A 22,078-nucleotide genomic window follows, 5' to 3' on the forward strand; every position below is an offset into this window, starting at 1 on the left:
AAGCGTTTGGTGAATCATAAACGAGTTTCCGTTTTTTTTTGAACAAAATGTAAAAAAAGAACAATAGAAACTAGAATTGATGAAATGACAAATAGCTGTTCCATCTTCCCAGTTTCGTTCTACATAAAAAAAAAAAAAAATCTTTCCAGATAAACTTGTTTTCTGTCATAACTCTTCATTTTTCATAATTTCACGCACAGAGAGGAAAGAAGACTTGTGTTTTGAAACCGTTCCAGAAACATATTCACCAAATACCATTTTTTCATTTAAAAACGATATTTTGACATAGAAACTGAAATTTTCGTTTTTGATACGAAACGTCATTTTTGGAACAAAAACATTATCATACGCAGCTTGAGTAAATCTCACCGGGCCTTTCTTGGTTCGACCATTTGGTCTGTTTCTCTGCATCACTCTCCCTCCTCATTTACCCCAAAAAGAGAGGAGTTGCCGGACAGGAAAGAAAAGAAGAGAAGAGGAGAAGAGAAATCCGCCAAATTACCAGCGATGGCGTCGAAGTTGCAGCTTCCGGTGGATGAGTCGGTCCTTCTGCGAGTAACTCATTCTAATCTCAAGAGCTTCTCTGCTGATGTTCGCTTCTCACTTGAGGTATTATCCAACCTGCATTTTGATTTGAATTTGCTTGCCTCACTTTTGCTTCCATGTTTTTACCTCAACTGCACTTCCTACTCAATCATGCTTCAGATGATTTTATCAATTTATGAGCGATTTCTTGTAAAAGCTTCATCAAAGAATCATTTGATACGTTGATCATAGGTACTGTTTTTGCAAGTTTTCGTATTTCTGAAATCCAACTCAAATGGGCAGATTGATTCTTGTTTGAACTTTGGTAATTGAAGTATTTTCTGATTCTGAAAATTTGACATTCATTTATGGAAATTAAAAATGAATGGAGTCAGGAACATTTGGGATTTTGGAAGTTGAACTCTCAAATCTATTTTCTTGATGCTAGAGACTTTACTGTAGTCAGTACCTTTATATAAGGGAAAAATAGAAAAGTTTAATCCTGTGCTAGATTTTTCTCTGCAACTTGTCTTATGAATTGGTATAGACACATGGGCTACTGCTAAGAATTTAGCAATCTTATACTTTCACTTGCAATCTAATGAGATTTGTGCTTGTGATGGAGGTTCTTTTCTTAGCTGTTTTCTCAATCTTTCTGTCAATAATTACTCCAATTGTGGCCCTGGGGCTTCAAACTGGCACTTATCACCATTTCACTCACTAGTTTGCTATTATTGCTACTCCACTCCCATGTATCTTGGTGCAACTTTATCACTTTTGCTTTTCGTTTTAGAGGTTTGCAAGCCTGCTTTAACATGTGAACTTGTTTTGATAATATTAGCTGGCCTTTCTTGCTCCATATTACTGGTCCAGGGTCCTTTTTTTATTCCATCCTGCTGGTTGAAGCAGTTACTGAGATTGCAGATATAAGCATACCTAAAGTTTCCCAAAATCTCTACATCCTCATTATAATGATCCCTGGCATTAAACCTTACTAGTTACATTGGTGACTAGCCAAGCTCCAGTCATAGATCCATCATATATGTCCATGGTTCTGTCAATATAACTGCATCTCTTCAAAGTACTTATGTTATATTCAAATTGTAGTTTTGACAGTCAACTAATTGGTCATGCTACTGAGCCTACTACATAAGCACAAGTTAGTATAATATCATCCAACTATATAAAATTGATAGCACACAGTTTGTTGTTAGTGATCAGGTTGGTCTGGTGTTGGAAACGGCCTCTCCTGCAAAGCAGGGGGTAAGTCTGCATACATTTGCCCCTCCTAGACCCTGCAGTGGCGAGAGCCTCATGTACTAGATTAGTTTGGTCTGGTCTCCCCCCTCCCCCCTTCTTTTCTGCATATACGAATAATACTAACAGATCCGTTTAAGTGCATCTATATGTGTTAATTAACCTCACCCACATAGACAGGAGCCCTTTTAACCTATAATACTCTTATATGGCTATGATAAATAAAAATGTGCATGACACTGGCAAACTGCAACAGAATGTCTAATGTGTATGAAATTTCTATAATAAATGCTCTTCAATAGTGATAATGAGAAAGATTCCTCGTTGAGCCATGAGGTCCAAGAATAATCCTGGTTGCTTTTATCTGCTTGCATGTATCACTGTATCGTGTTGAATCCTGTTGAGGCATGCCACATTTGATCTTTCACCTTTTAGAACATGAAAGTAGAATGTTTGATTATTGAAATCCACACTATTGATTGTACTTGCATTGCACTGTGCATCCCTATTCGTTGCTTTCAGATGGCTGTTGAATCTGTGAAAGAGAAGCTCTGGAAGAAGTGTGGTACTTCTGTTGATTCAATGTCCCTTGGGCTCTATGATGACACAGGAACTAAAGTTTCCGATTTAAGTGACAATAGGAGACCACTTGGATTTTATTCACCACACGATGGGTCTCTCTCTCTCTCTCTCTCTCTCTCACTCACTCACTCTCTCACTCTCTCTCTATACCTATTACCATTGTATATGAACATGTTGCCAACATTTCAGCATAGAATGTACCATGAACTGTGACCTCAAAGATTTTTGTGTGCATAGTGATGTAACTTCCTTGGAACAAATCTTTCCAATAGGAATTATATGTTAATGTCTACACAAATGTGATGTTTTGAGTTTTTTGACATGGCACAAAGTGTAGTGACAAATTACAATTTTTTTTTTTTTAATCATATTATTGTTATTATTATTGTTATCATTTTTATTTTTATATGGGTTATTTAGGATGGCTGATAGTCATTTTTATTTTAGCTCTTTTTTATTTTTATTTTTTATTAGGTGCTTTACAATTTGAACGTGCCTGTAGGTGCCTTCTAAAGGCCTTTTTATTTCATCTTTCTAGGTCTTAGTAAGCCATTTCATTTCTCACATTATTGTTTAATAGTTCCTGTATTAATCGTTAGATTAACAAGTCTTTGTTGTATTAAAGGTATCGGCTGCACATCATAGATCTAGACCCCTCATCGGTTACCTCTGGCGGCTGGCTGGAAGACACGTCATTGGTAGAGAAATACAAAATTTCTGATGAAGCCTATGATAAAATGGATGGTAAGTCCCTTAAAACCTTATATTTTATCCTGGAGGAACTTATTATACTTTATGCCATCTGGGCATCTAATCTAGTATTCATTATGATACTATGGAGATTGCATAAAACCATTGCCAATATTCTGTGTGAATGTTATTTCAAAGTCTAGGTCTCTCAAAACTAGTTTGCTATATGTGCCTATTTCATAACATTTTTATACATTGGGCATGTTAAATTTTACTTTCATATTAAATTTTTTGCTGCCACCTTCATATGCAGTTATTCAGCAAGGTGGCTGGTAATTGACTTAATCTATAGTGCTATAGTAGGGATCAGATAGATATGTTCCATAGATTCATTTAGGAAAAATTTTAATAGGATGCTCAATGTTCAGTTCTTGGTAGTAGCTGCAATCAATATACTTGTCTATATTGACATGGAGAACTGTCTATGATGTATCCTTGTGAACTAGGACTTTAATTTTACGGAAACAACCTTGATCGGTCAGTGGCTTGAAAGTGGACTATTGATGGTCTTAGGACATAAAATAGACATTTTGTGCCTATTGATTGGCCCTCAACCCAATCCAGAATTTCCAGTTTAGCCTATATACATATTACCAAAACTTATTTAAAACTATTGATTTAGTTAATGCCCGAAACTAAATGATTTGAGGAAGTTATTGATAACATGTGGATATCAACGTGGTTATATGGAGCAGCTATCTTCTGGAAGGTGGTTTTTCCTCCGTGACTCCTAAAAGGAACTGAATGGGCACCACCACATCCATAAAATGAGTTGAAGGCAGAAATAACATCAGATTCTTCTGTGTTTCTTGGGAGTATTTTTATTTCCTATAAGTTTAGTGACTTGTGAGCGATGCCCAGTCTTATGATGCTGTGGTTCATTCCATTGTTTGCTTGAGATCAAGATGGTGCAATTTTTCCTAACCATCTGTGGTATTTGGTGCTTTTTCAACACTCATGTCTCTTGTAGGTCATATGAATGTGCCTGGTGGGCATGTTCAACCATGGCCACATTGGTAGGTGGTAAAAAAAAGATAGATAGACAGAAATACAAATTAATATTTATGTAAACTATTTCATTGGTTGAGTTGAATACTGCCCAAGTCTAGAAACGCTTCATTTGTGGAAATGTGTCTTTTGAATGTGAGGGACTTGTTGTAAGTGCAGCACATCATGCTGAGATAATGTAAAACATGTGGAAACATTGACATTGTGACACCTTTGAAATGTTCATTGATGTTTCGGGAAATGATTAAATAAACTAACTACACATTTTTTTTTTTGTTACCATACTCATACGTTACTTAAAAAAATACCATATAATATAAGGAACATAAGCATAAAGATGAAAGCATTCTTGATTTAGTTCCATTCATAATTTAAAAATGATTTGGAGGTAACTATTAGAAATGACTGAGCCTATGTATATCAAGTTTGTGCATGAGATCGTCTTGAATTTTGTGAATCGGTCTACTCAAGTGATTGGACTTGAGGGAGAGAAACTTAAGGTGTAGGAAGTGGATGTTATGGAAGAATGAGATCTCTTTACTAGGACTTCTTAATGAGATGATATTGTTGGAGGTGAAGAGGGGATGTATTTTGGAGGTTGTACTTGGGTTTTCTGTTGCTAGGTGGTTGATGGCTTACTAGAGGGGCATTGGAATCAAAGTGGGTTACATGGTTTAATTATTTATTTCCTTATTGATTTTGGTTTATTTTTCCTAATTCTCTTTTATTTTCTTGTTTCTTATTGGTTTGGAGTTACAGGTCCCTCGCCTATCTCTTGATGCAAGTCTAGAAATTATAACACTTAATTGAGAGTAGTGAGGAAATTGCAAAGGTCTTACTGGGTGGAACTGAATAGCCAAAAGAGAAGAAACACGGATGAAAGGGACTGATATGGAATAAACTGGAACAGAACTGAAGTTCAAGGGAGAAATTGAATAACCAACAGATTGCTGGCTTACTGGTCTGATTTCTCTAAAACTCAGGTCGAGAGCATGTATGAATCAGATCAAACCATAAAACTGAAAACTTTGAAATCTCCACTAATAGGAGGGATGCGACTATGCGGAATTGGACAGAGGCGTAAAACAGAGCAGGGTATGGGTATAATAGGAAAAGGAAAATTTATGCCCCAACTAATAACAGAGTTAATTAAGGCATAGGTAAAGCGAACTAATAAACTCTTTGGACCTGAACCAGTAGTAAACTATAGCTTCAAAACCAGAACAACAATGGAAATTTTCAAGGGAACAGAGTACTGCCAGTAGTATAGAGACCTTTTTTTTTGGGGGGGGGGTTAATAACAGCAGGATAGAGACCAATAACGCAATATGGAGTTTTCTGAACTCATTCGCATGGAATTAGAACTGTTAACCTCTTATAACAGAATCAGAAAGCTGGGAATTCACCACCGATTTTAGTTTGGAATTCACCCAAACCTTGAGGAATTTGCGTCAGTACGAAACCATGAATCCACACAGAAAATGCTAGTAACAGTTATTATATATTGATTAGATTTTGTGTCTCTACAGCTTACATCCACCCTTGTATGTAGACTGGTTTTAAGGCCTAGGCTAATTTAAAATCAAGAACTTTCTAAATTCTGAAATTAGAAACTATCAGATACTAAAAAACTGAAAATAGAAACTCGGTAGAACCTTCTAGGATCTTAGATTGGAGGCTAATCTTCAGCTAAACTCTCTAGTTTACACAATAAAAACTGAGGAAAATAGAAATTCGAGCTGCTGCTGGCTGAACAGCTGCTACTGGATAATAGAAGGGTTCCTAGAGTCAATCCCATACTGTTTTCCAGCCCCTTTCCTCTTGGTGCTGCATCATCTATCGAATGTGCTCAATTGGTTGGTTAATGAATTCTGGTGAAGTAACAAAGTGCCAGTTCTGGTGAAATATGGAGTCCTATTTAGTGGAATGCTCTGGCACTTATGGGAATGATGGAAATATTATGGAAATGAAACTTAAGGAGATTGTAGAATGGGCACCTCTCCATGTAGGAACCATTAGATAAGAAAGAAAATCATTTATAATGGTTTAGGAAGCTTAATACATAATATAATACACTATTTCTCATGTGAACATGACTGCAGTGTATGGCGTTTGTCAAAATATCATTTGGAACTTTGTAAAAATATATTCCTTCACTCTTCCGTGTCCGACTTTGTTGTCAAAATCTACATATATCGAAATTTGCTATTTATTGGGAGTTGCTAGTTGCTACAGCTTGTTTGGAATGATGAAACAGGATTTGTATTGCTTATCCCATTAAGTTGGGATAGGACTTAGTTGAGTTCATTTGAACATATGAAAGCAGGACTGCAAAATGTATCGATTTCATTAGTTACTAAATTGTCATGTTATAGTATTTGCATTAACGGTATCTGATTTTTGGCATCATAGTTACTTGTTACTAGCTCTCACATATCTACTCTTAATCCAGGTACAGTCAAGAAATTTAAAGAAAAATTAGCATCTCAAAATCCATCTGGCCATGAAAGTAAAGTAAGCTGCTAACCCATTTAGCTTGTGATTCTGGTCTAATATTGCATATTGCATCTTGGTTCATATGCTACCCTTTCTGAAATAAATCCAGTTATTTTCTTTATTCTTTGGTTTCATTGTTCTTCTATCCATCTTTCCATGTATCCTGATGTGGGAATTGGATGCAGTGGTGGTGGTTGATTCCCTTGTCTTTCTTTTTTATTTTTTCCCCCCAACTACAGGTAGCAGAGAACTACATGGAAGACCTTTGTGCAAATATCAAGGTTTGTAGGGTTTCTTTTCTGTTATTTTATCCTTCTCATATTGCCACAATCTGCAACTACTGGATGTTTATGAGTGTAACTACTAAGTATTGGTCTTTCCCCATCAAAGAAAAGCCGTCACTTTTTTTAAGTAAAAAAGTCAAGGGGTCAAGGAGACACTGTAGGAGACCATTCTCTCACTGTTGGCTATTTATTCCATGTGGTAATATTTGTCACCATTTATAATTTGTAGACATGTTGTCCATGCCATCATCTAGTTATATGATGATTTCAGTCCGACTAGACATCACACATGTTAGACTAATGTTTTGTGAATTGATTGAAAAGTCAAATTCTGATTAATGTACAGGGGTTATGAGAAAACAAGGAGAGAAGCCACAATGTTCAGATAGGCAACTACATTTGGCATGTGGCCTATCGACAGAATTCTGTGGATATCCAACAGTCTAAATGAACATCAGTTTGCATGGAAAAGAATATGCTATGGTTTGGGAATGGCCTCCCAGACTATTGGTTGCAGGCTTCCTTTTCTTAGGATTGTCAAGTATGCTTCTTATTCCTACTAGCGGTTTTGTGAGAATATTATGAAAGGCTTTCCCTCCCTCCCCACCCCCCCTCGTAGGAATAATTATTAAAACTGAAGCCCTTGTTTTCTGTTTGTGCACTGCATATGATGCAGTGTTCTGCCTCCGCTTGGTCCTTCATCCATACCCCTTCCCAGTCTGTTCCCTGGCACAAGGTTGTCTAGTTCAAAGGCCACATTCCTCGCCACAGCTTCACCCTATAGCAATGCCTAACAAAATGCCTTCCCACCCAATCTTTTCTCCTTCACCGGCACATTCCTGTCAACCCTGCCTGCTGTCTTTGTCTGAATGGCATTGAAGATATTCCCCACCTTTTCTTCTCTTGCCCCTTTTCCTCCCGCATCTGGAAAGCTGTCCTGTCCAAATGTTGGCGGACCAGAAGACCTATCCTCCCTTTTGACAGGGAGTGGAACTGGATATATATGACCTTCTCTGGCCCCTCAATTTGCGACACCATTGGCAAGCTCGCTTTTTGTGCCACCATCAATCATCTTTGGATGGCGTGTAACATCCGTAGATGGTCTCCCAATTCCCGTTCCCCGGATAGGATTTGGAATGCAATCTACTTTGATGTTAGTTCCAAAACATCCTCCCTCCTGTCTCGCCCTGTCAAATATACCCCCAGAAACTCCCACATTATTGATGCTTGGAACCTTCAAATGGATATTATCCACCCCCCTTGAGGTCTTTCCGGTTGCTAGCCTTGTGGTGTTTTGGATCTCGGAGTTCTTTAGTTTGTTTTGTTTTTTCTTTTTGCTCGTTTAGCCTTGTGCTTGGCCTTTTGTTGGCCTCGGCCTCGGCCTCTCCCCCCCTTTTTTCCCTCCTTGTATAGTCTTCTCTTTTTGGTAATGAATTATTTATTCATCCAAAAAAAAAAAATACAGTGTTTTGTGCAATTTGCAAAGCATGCAGTTAAACCCTATATGGAAGTTTTCTGGAGCTGGATTAGAATTACTAGATCTATTGTGAGTTGGGTAGTCATAATATTGCTTCTCTACATTTCTACCATATCTCTTTCTGGCCACCTTCTCATTCTTCGCAAATCGCACTTACCTTTGTTCAAAGTTTGAGATATAATGGACATCAATGATCTTGGGCAACGAGATTATGCTTTTCACAATATTTAAAAACTTATCAAAAGTACAAACCCAGAAATATGCAGTAAAATATCAATGATATTTTAGTATATTTTTTAAAACACAATGATATGGTGACAATTTGTTCCCAGATGGTAAGAAATGTTTAGTATTTTACTCTCTTTGATGAATTTTGGTAAAATAAATTTTTTAGAAATTTTGTAATGTGGTCAAGTAATATTTATTTGGTTTAGATTCCACAAAACTCCAAATTTTGATCCAGATTGCATATGCTGTTAAACTGGATTATTTTCTTTAGTTATTCAAATAATTATGCACTTCTTCTTCTGTTTTTTTAACAGAAGGATATACATATTTTTTTGTTTGTAACATCTTTCATCGCTTTCAGTCTATAAGTTTGGGGCATGTAACATAGACACCCAATGCATTAAGTTTGGGGTATTTACTCTCTTTCAGAATGACAATTTCTTTCAATTCATGTCCATTTTTATTCTTAATGTTTTATGATAATTTCTTTGGCTTGTTGTCTTATCTGGTTAGTTTCTTACAGACTAATTCCTGATGTAGGTTGGGGATCGATGTGAAGTTGAACCTGGAGAGAAAAGAGGAGTTGTCAAATTTGTTGGTAAAGCTGAAACCCTTTTCCCTGGTTTTTGGGTTGGAGTTCAATACGATGAACCCTTGGGGAAGCATGATGGCATGTACGTAAATAGCTGCACCACTCCTAATTTTAATTTGCAATTGTTATGTTTTCCATAGAATCATAGTTGTGATTGCTAAACGTAATTGATTAGGTCCTCTTGTAATGTCATATTATAGTATTATAATACCATGATTTACTAGTCATAGCCATTCTTAACTGTGCATTTCTGAATACTTTGCTATTACTAATACTTTTTAGCAAAAGGAATCCCTATTGATTTGCATTTCTTTCCTTCTCATGTTTCGCTATAAAGCATGGAATCCCTAAGGTTCAATACAAGAACTTGACTGAGTTCCGCAGGACCTTTGCATGGTGTAGTGTAACTTAGTTCTTGGCAATAAAGTAGAAAATGTTGATGAGAGGGCTGTAAAAGAGGAGGGGGGGGTGATGTAGCCCAGCTCGGCAATCCCTTGATCCACATCAGCATGGTCCTCTTCCCCATCTCCACAGCTGTAGTTGAAGGCTTGAAAACGTGAGCAAGGCTTCCCCATTCCAAAATTATAGCCAACTGATTGCTAAGGGAATTACTTTCCTATTTTTGAGGAGTTCCAAACCAGAACAACACTTACCTATTTTTGAGCAGCCCTTTGCTATTCTTTTGGAAAAATCAATTCAGCCAATTTGGAGAAAGCTGGTGGCACATGGGAGATTTTATTTCCTATATTTTTGGTAGCACATATGGAAGATTGAATGCTAAAAGAATATTCTCTATATCTTATTTTGGCAACACAACTTGATGAGCAAGGAGAACCAATTCGTTCAAAGCTTGGACAAACAAGGAGGACAATTTTTGGGGTCTACTTATTGTCTATATTTTAATTTGTTAGATTAGATATTTTAATGTCAAGGATCCCATTAGGGTTACCTTGATTAGATTAATTTCTCTATGCAATCTCAGCCGTAGGATTATTAGGGTAAAGGTTTGAGACTTAGGGTTTTATTTATATGTAACTTATTTGAGCATTAGAGGACAGTGAAGAATGAATTAGAATTTGCTTTGAGCAGACACCCTTGGTGTATAAACCTGAAACCAGAGAGAGTTTCACTGCAGTCTGGTAGACCTGTAGCTTTCCCCTTGCGTTTATTTCTTTATTGTGCTCGTGTTCGCGGATGCACACCTGGTAGAGTGTGTTCTTGTCTCTCCCGATCCTTAGCTTCCAACGAGGCTGCCTCAGGGGTTTGATTTGGTGTCATACTAGTAGTGAATTGGATTTGAGACAACTATCAGGAACGGATGCAAGTTTGGAATTTATGGTCGGTTATGATAGTCTCATCCTGAAAATTGATGACCCAAACTCATCTGCCCCAAGAGTGGTGAGTTAAGAACTAGTAGCTAAATATATGATCAAATAACTCATTTCTTTTACTATATTAGTAGGACAGCTGGACAAGTATGTTTTTGGTTCATGATTTCCTTTATAAATTTCTCCTGTCATTATAATCTAGAAATTGGTAACAGCAGAGGATTGAAATAAGATTTTTGCATCATTTAATCCTCATTTTTCATTGTTGTTGCTGATTATTTTATATTGAAGAGTTTATATTAAACTTCATTCTGGTTATGAGGGTGTCAATCTTAGTTGTTTGATATTGTCATATTTGACTAGTAATATCTTCCCTTTTCTTTCTTTTATACATTATATGTGTTACATTCTGCTTATTTATTACATGCGGGAGCCTTGTGCACCGGGTACGCCATTTAATGGTTTTGTATTGAATTGTAATTCCAGGGTAAAAGGAAAACGCTACTTTGACTGCCCTCCACTTCATGGTGTAATGGTCAGGCCAGACAAAGTAAAGGTTTGTATTCGACTTTTTCTCTTTATTCTTAACTAATATATTACTGAAATATTAGTTGGATGAAAGTCTTTAGATATTACAATGAACTAGTGATATCATGTTCGGATCCATGTACCCGACTCCATTTAGTTGCGATAAGGCTGAGTTATTTTTTTTGTAATGAACTAGTGTTCATCCAAGATTTATGCCTCAGTTTCTTATGGCAGTGCCCAAGAAGCATCTAAGTTTAACTGAAAAGGTTAACAGTATTAATCTCTATGAATAACTTTTAGTTTATGTAAAAACTCTCAGGGAACTTTGCTTTTATTCTGCTTCTCCCCATTTCTCTTCTCAGTACAAGAAAATACTCATGTCTGCAAGTTAGAATATAAGGATGGGAAGAGAACAAGGAGATGAGAGTTGGAGAAGAAGAAGAGGAGGAGGAAGAGGAAGAAGAAGAGGAGAAGATGGAATGGTGGAATCGTGTGTGTTGAGAGTAATTCCTCTCTAACACAAATATATTGCTTCACAAATATATTACAAGCAATTACACACACACCTCCCTAGGGAGGTAAAAAGGAAAAATAAAATATAACATGACTAGTAACATAACTAGTTCCCAAACTACCCTTAGAGCAACATAACTAATATCTCTAACACTCTCCCTCAAGCTGGAGAATGAGAATAAATATCATACATTCCTAGCTTGGACAAAATAGTACTAAATTGATGATGAAGAAGCCCGTTTGTGAAAATATCGGCCAATTGATCTTCAGTCCTCACAAAAGGTGTACGTATGTAACCATAGTCAATCTTCTCTTTAATTAAGTGTCTGTCCACCTCTATGTGTTTTGTTCTATCATGTTGCATAGGGTTGTGGGCTATACTTATGGCAGCCTTGTTGTCCTAATAAAGCCTCATGAGTGCCTCAGTATAAAATCCCAAATCTTAGATCAACCTTCTCAACCAGGGGAGCTCACACACTCCATCAGCCATAGCTCTAAACTCTGCCTCTGCGCTAGATCAAGCCACCATAAGTTGTTTTTTGCTCCTCCATGTGACTAGGTTGCCACCTTCAAATGTACAATAGCCTGATGTAGATCTCCTGTCGAAATGGAGCCAGTCTAATCTGCATCAGTGAAGCCTTCTGTCCTCATATGGTTATGCTTGGCATAAAGTTGTCCTTTCCTTGGAGAGGACTTTAGTATTGGAGAATGCAGTAAATAGCATCCAAGTGTCCACATTTGGGAGGCATGCATAAACTGACTCACTGGACGAGTTGAGAACAAATAAATATACTTCCCAACTAGTCATTGATATTTTCTTGCGTCAACAAGAGGAGGGCCATAATATTCCCCAAGTTTATGATTATGCTTAATAGGAGAACTTGCAAGTTTGCAACGCAACATTCCTGTTTCTTTGAATGGGTTTGGGACAAACTTTCTTTGGCATATAGACACTTCAATCCCATGGAGTACTTTAAGGGTCCTAGATCTTTGATTTCAAACTGTTGGGCTAAGTAGTTCTTTATCTTGGCCATCTCAGCGTTGTCATCTCTAGTCACCACAATGTCATCAACATAGACAATCAGGGTTGTGATGGTGCTAATACCTAGCTTAGTGAACAGGGTATGATCAACCTGACTTTTTGGGAATAACCATTCTTCAGAATGGACTGTTTAAACCTTCAAAACCAGGTCTTTAGAGATTGTTTAAGACCATACAAAGCCTTCTTGAGAAGACACACATTTCCTACAGTTGAAGTGAACTTAAAGCTGGGAGGAGTTTGCATATACACCTCTTCTAAATCACCATATAGCAAGGCATTCTTCTCATCCAATTGATAGAATGGCCAATCTTTATTTGCTGCTAGAAATAAAAGGACCCTTATGGAGTTATGTTTAGCCACAGGAGCAAATGTCTCATGATAGTCAATTCCATACACTTGGCTGTATCCTTTTGCCACTAGCCTTGCCTTGTACCTCTCAATAGTACCATCTGACCGGTACTTGATTGTGTAGACCCACCTGCATCCAAATGGAGTTCTCCCCTAGAAAGGTCAACCAATTTTCAGGTACAATTTTTTTTAGGGCCATCCTTTCCTTAGTCATAGCTTGCTTCCACTTAGGTTTGATATAGCTTTAGAAACATTCTTGGAAATAGAAACAGAGGAGAGAGCAATAGTAAAGGAAAAACCTGTAGGAGAGAGAGAGTCATAGGAAACAAACTGGGCTATAAGATTAGTACAAGCTCTCTTTCCCTTCCTAGTAACAATACGAATATCTAACTTAGATGAGGAAAAAGGATATTACTTGACTGAGTAGGGTAGATCTCAAGATTTGGATTCAAAGAGGACTCTTAGCAGGTCTTCTTGCACCTCCTTGTGTACACAATATTCACATTTTCATTATCAGAACCTGAACCACCTCTTGAATGATCACCAACATCAATAATATCAACTTCTTTGTGTTTCCTAATGTCAAGCATAAGTTGGGGAAATAGGCAAGGGAGAAAGAAAAGGGATTTCATCAGTAGCCTTTTCACTCCCATTATTCACCCTTGAAAAGGACGCTGATGTGGTGTAGAGAAAAGGTTGCAGACTCAAGGAATGTGACATCTTTAGAGAGAAGCCTTCGTCTGGAAGAAGGATGATAGCACTTATAACTTTTGTACTTGGGGAATATCCAAGAAAGATACATTTGTGAGCCTTGGGGTCCAGTTTAGTCTGAAAATATTTATTAATATGGACATAACAGATACACCCTAACACTTTGGGGGGAAGAGAGAAAGAAGAAGGCTGAGGAGACAAGGTTTCCAAGGGAGTTTTGGAGCTAAGAAGTTTTGTTGGTATACGGTTTATAAAAAAAATAGCATTAAGGAGAGCATCAGATAAAAAAGTTTTAAGAACATGCATACCAAAGAGAAGACTCCTACTTTCCATCAAATGACGATTTTTCCTCTTAGTTACCCCATTTTGTTAGGGTGTGTTCCCCAAACATCAGAGTGCACAATGTGAAAAGGAACAGTAGATCTATTACCATGATAAGGATAAGAAGAACGATAATGTTTGGCAAAAAGATATGGTTCACAATGAATGGCATGGGAAATAGGAAAAGAAGTAAATAAGTGAGGTAATTATTTCCTCATAATAACAAAAGGGGGTGTCCTAAACATTAGTGCCACAACATCATTGAATCCACAGTACTGCTATAAGTACGTCCACACATATGACTCAGTTGCAGCCAAAAAGGTCCTTAAGGTTTAAGTAAGTAGAGCCCTTTCTCCTTACGCCCACTGCCAATAATCCTCTTCGTCACCAAATCCTGAAAGAGACAACAAGAAGGAAAAAAGGTGATGCAACAGTTTAAGGATTTTGTTAGGTAACTCATAGATAAGAGATTAGTGGTAAGGTTAGGAACATGAAGGACAAAATCAAGTAAAATGAAAGAAGTAACTGGAATGCTACCCTTACCAGAAATGGAGGAAAGGGATATATCAACAACCCTAGCATTATCTCTACCTGAAAAAATATAGTAGGTATTATAATAATGGGATGTACCAGTCATATGATCCGCAATAACCCAATATGGAGCTATGGAAGGAGAAGATGAGGAAACCTGCAAGGCCGAAGCTGAGGAATCTGGCATTGTAAGTGAAGAAGGTGATGAGCCCCCTAGTTGTGACATGACCATGCAGAATGCTACAATATCATCCCTAGTAAGAGAACTGTGCTCCGCCTATATGCTAGAAGTAGACCTTGTAGTATCAATCTCGGCTTGAACACCATGGGCTTTAGCTCCCCCTCTACATCCACCATAAGCATCACTAGATCCACCACGCATACTTGGGGGACAGCCATAAAGAACCCAACATCTCTCTTTGATGTGCTCAGATTTCCCACAATGATCACTTCGTTAGTCATCTCCACGAGGTGGCCCTTGACCTTTGCCACCACCACGCCAATCTCTCTAAGAGGTAGTAGTTAGAGCTGACCGTTCAAGAGGGGGGCAGGTTCCATGGCCACCCACCTAGTCTCCTCACTTTGCAAATAGCTACACAATTCATCAAGGGATGGAAGAGGAGACCGGGCTAAGATTTGTAGCCGGATTGGCTCATAATCAGGATTTAAACCACCAAGCAAGATAAGAACACGTTCTTTTTCAAGTCTTCGGTAAACCTTAGCTTCATTTTCAGGATTGGACAGTTGGAGGTCCCTATAGTGATCATACTCTTTCCAGAGACTAATGACTGTGTTGTAATATTCAGAATTGGTCCTATCCCCTTATTTCATGGCAATGACCTTTGGAGTAGTTGATAAACCTTAGCCGAGTCACCCACACGGTTAAAGGTTTTGATAAGATGGATGTTAGAAGGTGCAGAACGTTAGAAGAAAATGGACCTCCTGCCTCTACTAGCCCACATTGGTTGCGGGGTCTATCTGTGAGAAGGCTAGGGCAGGTTTGATATAGGTGCCCACTGTCCCAAATGTCCTTTGCAGTCTCTTTTCTGATAAACCTCTTCCAATCTCAGGTTTCATAGAGAATATCAGCCAAGTCATAACAGTAGAGTTTTCAGTCTCCCATTTTGGACGTGATGGGTCACTTGGGGTAGGAGCTTTAGGCACCGTTTGACAACATTCGGTTTCTGCCGTTTCTGGACTTGGGGTAGGAGCTTTAGGCACCGTTTGACAACATTCGGTTTCTGCCGTTTCTGTATCCAGAAACAGCAGAAACAACCTAAAAAGCATTTGATGAAGTTGTTTCGTTTCACATGTTTCTAGAAACATAAATCAAAATTTATGCCTATTTACAATTCTAGAAATGATTTTGACGAAACAAGTCTGACTTGTTTCGTCGTTTCTAGAAATGGCTTTGGACGCTAACAATTGTAAAAAGATCGATAAAAATCGAGCAAACCCAAAACAAGTGAAAGAAAAGCCACTGAAGACAGTAGCAGTGGCCAGAGTTGCAGCGGAGAGGACGATCCTCATCCACCACCGAAGGCCATCTTCCTCCTTCCCCTTTCACTCCGATCCTCATCCTCCTCTCTTCTATAACCTCCACCACCGAAACAACAGAAACTCCAAAACTAGTGAAAGAAAAGCCATCGCGGTTTAGGGTTTGCTGCAACTCCAAAACCAGTGAAAGAAAGCCATCGTTGCGTACTCCTGAAGGAATTTTGCCCCAACTCCTGAGGGCTTCGAAGGAAATCGATCATCTTCTTCCTCATGTAAACCCCGTTGGTTCGTTTATTCCCCATTTAGCAAACTCCTCCCCTGATTTCTTCAAAAAAAGTTGCATCTAGGGTTTGAAATCGTTTCCTTCTTTAACCTAACTTTTGTGCATTAATTTGGCTTCTATATCTCAAACCGTCCATTGATGAGCTCCTTTAATGACTTTCTCTGGATTATTTTCCCTGCAACTGTTGTTGAATATGACGGGTTCGAGTTTATTGGGTCGTTGTGTGGTATCTTCATTTGGGTTTCGAGGAATTTGCTTTACTAGTAATAGAGATGAATAGAACAAATGGGTTGATCTGTATTTGACATTTATCTGTTTGTATCGATGCTCCATGAGTGAAATTTGTTCTGAATTGCAGGTTACTAATGTCTTTCTTCAACTGTTACAATGAATTGATGAACTAATTTGGAGTAATCGGTTACAATGAATTGATGAACTAATATCTTATTGTGCCAAATTTGTGATTCCAAGAATAAAAATCATATTTTATCTTGTGCAAAAAACGATCCAAGAAACCGGTTTGTCAAACACCCAAAAATCCGTTTCTGTTCCCAGAAACGTGAAAAGTCTTTTTTGCTGTTTCTAGACACAGAAAGGTTGTCAAACGGTGCCTTAGTGGTACCAGTAACATACCCAAGCTTTCCCCTACTCTGCAAGGAGAGTTTCGCAGAATGAGCCCAGTCCAAATAGTTGGTGTTGTCCAAATAGTTGATGTTTCATAACTGAAACATCTCTAAGAGGGCTCCAAGTCCACTATCTTTAGACATATTGTAGAGAAGGGGTCACACACAAGGTGGAGAGTACACACTCTACCCAAATTTTCCTTCACAGAACTAGAAAATTTTTTTTCCAACAAGCTAATCAAGCATATACTTCAAAGAAATTAACGCCATCTACATTCTTCAAGGTGTAGAATCATAACATAGGAGCTCAATAGTCATATGCATCATACCTTACAAACACATAGCAATCGGAAGCATCACATGCCACATTTCAGAGACAAAAAAGCCAAAAAACAGGGCTGGCGGTACCCTATTTCCAAGGGAGAAGTGAGTTGTGCAGCCACAACCCAGAGAGGTTTGAAGCTAGACCAAGGGGTGATAATACACCCTAAGGCGACCCAAATGGACCTGGTTTCCTCCAAGGCTGACCAGATGAGAGAGAAAGAGAAAAAAAGAATGAGAGAGAGAGAGAAAAAAAAAGAACCAGAGCTGGCGGTAAGCTTACCTAGGCTTGGTTTTGCTTATTGCAACCTTCAAGTGTCTCTTTCTTCAAAGGGAAACTTCTCTTGGTGATGTGGATCCATGCTCCAAAGACTAAAATTGGATCGCTTAGGGGCCCACCTAATCACCAAATAACTCAATCCAAGAGTAGAATGGCAGAATCGTAAATATTAGGACTCTTGTAATAGGGTGGCAGACTTGTAAATAGAAAGGAATCGTAAAAGGGTAAATGGAGGTTCTAGTAAGTGATGGGATATGGAGGGAATTATGAATTATTGTGAAGGGATAAATTAGGAAGCAAAGTTAAGGCAAAGGTTGGAGGTAAAAAGGGAAAACAGTAGGGGTAATTTGGAAACACAAAGGACAAAAGAGAATAATAGACAAAGGAAAATACCTCTTAGAAATAAGAAGCCCATGATTCTGATACTAGGGGTTGTCTTCAACCTCTAGACAGCCAAGGGGTCTCGTTGAACACCAAAGAAGAAGCAAACGAGCGTCAGCCCTTAGAACCTCTTTCAACAGCTCTTAATCTTTAGATCTGGGGTTGCCAAGTCCTGCTAAGTCGACCCAGAACATTGCAGTTCAAGAGATCAGATAGATCTAAAGTGTAGATTTCTGAAACAAGGAATCAGCGACAGTAGCATGTTCTGCCATGGATGACAGGTTGGTATCCTCACTGAGAAGGATTTCAACCACCAAAACCACAGCTTCTGATTGCCCCAGGTTAGTACATGATTTGTCCAAAGTTTCAGAGTTAACAGATGGATTTCAAGATGGTTTTGATCCAACTGAAGGCCATTGGGTTAGTTCAGAACAGAGTATTCAAGAAGGGGAAAAGTACAGTATAAAAAAAGATAAGGAAGAAGAAGAAAAGAAGGGAGAAGAAAGTGAATCTCAGAGAGGGAGGAAAAGAGGATCGGCAGCCATGGTTCAGCCAAGCAAAATATTCAATTTAAAAAATTCAAGTCTTCAAAAACTGAGTTTCACTAGTGTATTACAAGGCTATAAAAATGAAAATCAAAGCATAAATTGGTAACTAAGTAAAAAATGGAAACTAGCCTATATAGCAACTAAAATAAAAATCAAATCTAAATAAAAGACTGCCAATCTAATTTCTAACCAATAAAGGAAAGTAAATAAAGAACCCCAAATCAAAGAGATCCCTCGCCCAACTGCAACACTTGGTGTCTTCATGGTATCTTTGCATGCCTATCTCAGGATTTCTTCAATCTTCTCACATAGAAGTCCCTTTTCTTGGAGCCCCTTTGCAACCAAAGAGAAGAGAGGGAAGGAAGAGACTTGTAGTTCGACTCTCATACCAACCGTATGGCTCTGATACCAAGTTAGAATATAAGAATGGGAAGAGAACACGGAGATGAGAGTTGGAAAGAAGAGGAGGAAGAGAAAGAAGAAGAGGAGAAGATGGAATGGTGGAATCGTGTGTGTTGAGAGTAATTCCTCTCTAACACAAATATATTGCTTCACTAATATATTACAAATAATTACACTCACCTCCCTAAGGAGGTAAAAAGGGAAAAATAAAATATAACATGACTAGTAACATAACTAGTTCCCAAACAACCCTTAGAGCAACATAACTAATATCTCTAACGGTCTGCACATCAAAACATGTTAAGAGGAACCAAGGACACAAATCAATTCCAAAGGGATTGAGATCTACGAGTTATAGGCTTTGTCAATTGATTATGGATTGCAAAATAGATGTGGGAAAAACATAGCATTTATTTATTTTTGGTAGTCAGGAAAAACCTGGCATTCAAGGATGCAAAAATTTTGGTTTTGGATTAGGTTTCCAATGCGGGAGGAGTTGAAACAGTTATGTATATTCAGTTTTCTTCATCTTCATTAGTCAATGGTTAGTATTATCATATTGTTTGGGAGACCTGCTGTATTTATGAAGAGTATAAACCCTTGAGTTTAGGAAGTACTTTGAAAATTTCAAATGAAAAAGTTCTTCCTTCCACTGCTACTGCTTCTATGCCCAATGACTGCTACTCATCCAGATGGGACCTTTGTCATTGATGTCGGTGGATCCAGGTCGTCAACATACTTTAGAACTTCATTTCTCAAATAGAAAAAAATGTCAGATATTTTTTTCTGGGAACATAGTTAGCCACCTCCGATCCTGGTGGAACTGATTTAGTTGCATTAGACATTAATCTAGTATGGAGGTCTTTGCAAGCTTGGGAGGGACATATGGTGCTGGTGGCAGTCCTATGGACTTGAGCTTTTTTTTTTGTTTATTTCATTGTAATGGGCCTAATTTGTAATTCCATAAAGTGGGGATAAATTCACCACTGGATTAGAATTAAGTCAAGTATTTGGGTTAGATTAGGATAATTGTTGGATAGAATTCTGTTTTGAGTTTATTTACTTTATTGAGCGTGTGAGCATGATTAAGAATATTAGAAGGTATTCATATATGCAGTACACCTCCATCAATTAGGGATGATTTCAGTAAGAATATGAGGTTTTTTTTTTTTTTTTTTAAGAGTTTTGGTGCTATTGAGCAGTGCATATGGGATTTGTTTCAAAAAACCTGAACTCTTCTTCTCACTTCTTCCTCCCAAGAAAATCGATTTCATTTTTTCCCCTCTCCTTCCATCGATCTGATTGCTTCCTTAATAATGCAGTTGCTTCCTTTATTTCAGATCTGATCACTGATCACAGATTTGATCATTGGGCCTACTTGTGTATGAGATCTATCTTGTGTATGAGATCTATAATGAATTTTCAGATTGCTTTTGGAATGTGTCAGCTCGACCACCGGGAGAGAGTGGCCTATGATCATCTTAGCAATTGCTTATTTGGTGCATACAGCTGCACTACTGGAGTGGTGAAGCAAATAGCAGTGGTGGGAATCATGAGATATGAGTAGCTAAGTAAGGTAGAGGCAGACCAATTACCATCTTGCTCAGAAAGAGACCTGGTCACATTTCCACCATGAGTTCAATTCTGGCTCAGGATGAACATTGGTAGCGTGCTTAACACATGCAAGTTAGATGGGGAGTAGTGTTTTGAGTGATTGAAAGGTGAGTAACACGTAAGAACCTGCGAGATAAATGCCCGAAAGAGTACTGAATATTTTTTAGATTTCGATTTCGAGATGAATGAACTTCCCTTAAATCAAATATTTTGAAAAGTTTGACCGGCTACCCGTGGCAAAGGGATAATTCCCATAGGTGTTTTAGATTTGGGCTGAGAGTAAGGCTATTAAAGGGATGCGCTTGGTCCATGGTAAGATACGAATGTTGTGACCTGGTGGTCAAGCGGTCGAAACAGTCTCTCAACATTCTCGGGATAAGGCTGCATAGTCCCCCCCTCCAACCTTGCACATGCGGGAGCCTCGTGCACCGGGTTTGCCCTTTTTTCTTCTTAGTAGGCTATGAAAGGCCATTTGGCCAAACAGAAGAGTTAGTTTTGTTTCACTCCTTCAGAGATATTCCGTCTGGGTACCCCTTAGTCTGATATTAGATCTGTATCTCAGTTCTTTTTCATCATTTAAAGTGATATGCATAGATTCTGCTCTGGCTGATTCGCTAGCGTTTTTTGATGAGTTCTGGGAACTCTGCAGAATTTTCCATACTTTCTGTTCCTCTGTCTGTTATAGTTCTCAATGTACATGGCGACACAAGTCGATGGAGAAGGGTAAAAAAATTAAGGCAACACCAACAAGGCGCCTAGGCGTCGCCGTATCGCATAGGTGACCAAGGTGCCAGTACAGGCTGAGCCGCCTGAATGCCTAGGCGATGCCTTGACAACCTTGGTGTCTGTGCTGTCTCCTTCATCTGTTTCACAAAAAAAGAGAATAGTTGTCAAGTGGGAACTCTCGGGACCCTTACAACTAATTGAATAATGCTAATCGAGGTCGGATGATGTAGGAAGTGATTAAGGTCTATGGAATTGTAAATTGCAGCATTGAAGGTTTGTGAAAAAGATTCACTAAGTGGCTAAAGTTACCACATACACACCCCCTCCCCAAAAAAACCCTCCAAAAGAGGAAAGACTTGCAATATTGTTCTTTAGTGGGGCATTAAAAGATATTGTTCTGCAGTGCTTGCAGCAAAACTTACTGATGACTTGGTAGCGGTTAAAATGGTTACTTTAGATAGTCATGAAGAAAGTTTCTCTGTTTTTGTAGTTCTCTGCCTGTCTGCCCTTAATTTATTGCAAGATTTGTTTGTTGTGTTATTCTACTTTTCATGAATTCAGAAGATTAACTATGAGCTGGTATCTTCCAGGTTGGAGACTTTCCTGAGCGAGATCCATTTGAGGAAGACGAAATATGAATTATTCATTTGGGAATTGTTTTTTTTTTTTTTTTGCCTGTGTTGGTGGTTTCAGTGTAGACATTCACAGATGTAGTTTGTATGTTTTGAACTTCTAAAATATTATGCCTTCTCTTTTCATTGCATGATTTTCCATTTGTGGTGATTCCTCTTGATGTGTTGTTAGCCTAGTGTTTGGCACCCAATCCATAGAGAACTAAGCATGACATTAGTCTCTCTCCCCCCAACACCCCCCCACCCCAAC

General features: G+C 38.3%; 1 protein-coding gene across 1 annotated transcript; it reads left to right on the top strand.

The window, feature by feature from the left end:
- The first annotated feature begins 381 nt into the window (after window positions 1–381).
- LOC122081077 (tubulin-folding cofactor B) lies at window positions 382–21,954 on the top strand. Its single transcript, XM_042648041.1, has 8 exons — window positions 382–609; window positions 2,305–2,456; window positions 2,990–3,108; window positions 6,575–6,636; window positions 6,858–6,899; window positions 9,148–9,281; window positions 11,014–11,083; window positions 21,787–21,954. The coding sequence occupies exons 1-8, from the start codon at window positions 508–510 to the stop codon at window positions 21,832–21,834; spliced, it is 729 nt and encodes a 242-aa protein (XP_042503975.1). The 5' UTR covers window positions 382–507; the 3' UTR covers window positions 21,835–21,954.
- Window positions 21,955–22,078: the final 124 nt, after the last annotated feature.

Source organism: Macadamia integrifolia, chromosome 6 (genome assembly GCF_013358625.1).
Source record: "Macadamia integrifolia cultivar HAES 741 chromosome 6, SCU_Mint_v3, whole genome shotgun sequence".
NCBI lineage: Eukaryota > Viridiplantae > Streptophyta > Magnoliopsida > Proteales > Proteaceae > Macadamia > Macadamia integrifolia.

Excerpts from the sequence above, each read along its gene's own strand:
- LOC122081077 (XM_042648041.1), top strand. The coding sequence starts at position 508 with ATGGCGTCGAAGTTGCAGCTTCCGGTGGATGAGTCGGTCCTTCTGCGA. Across the intron at positions 610-2,304 it reads ATGTTCGCTTCTCACTTGAG|ATGGCTGTTGAATCTGTGAA; the intron begins GTATTATCCAAC and ends CGTTGCTTTCAG. Across the intron at positions 3,109-6,574 it reads AGCCTATGATAAAATGGATG|GTACAGTCAAGAAATTTAAA; the intron begins GTAAGTCCCTTA and ends CTCTTAATCCAG.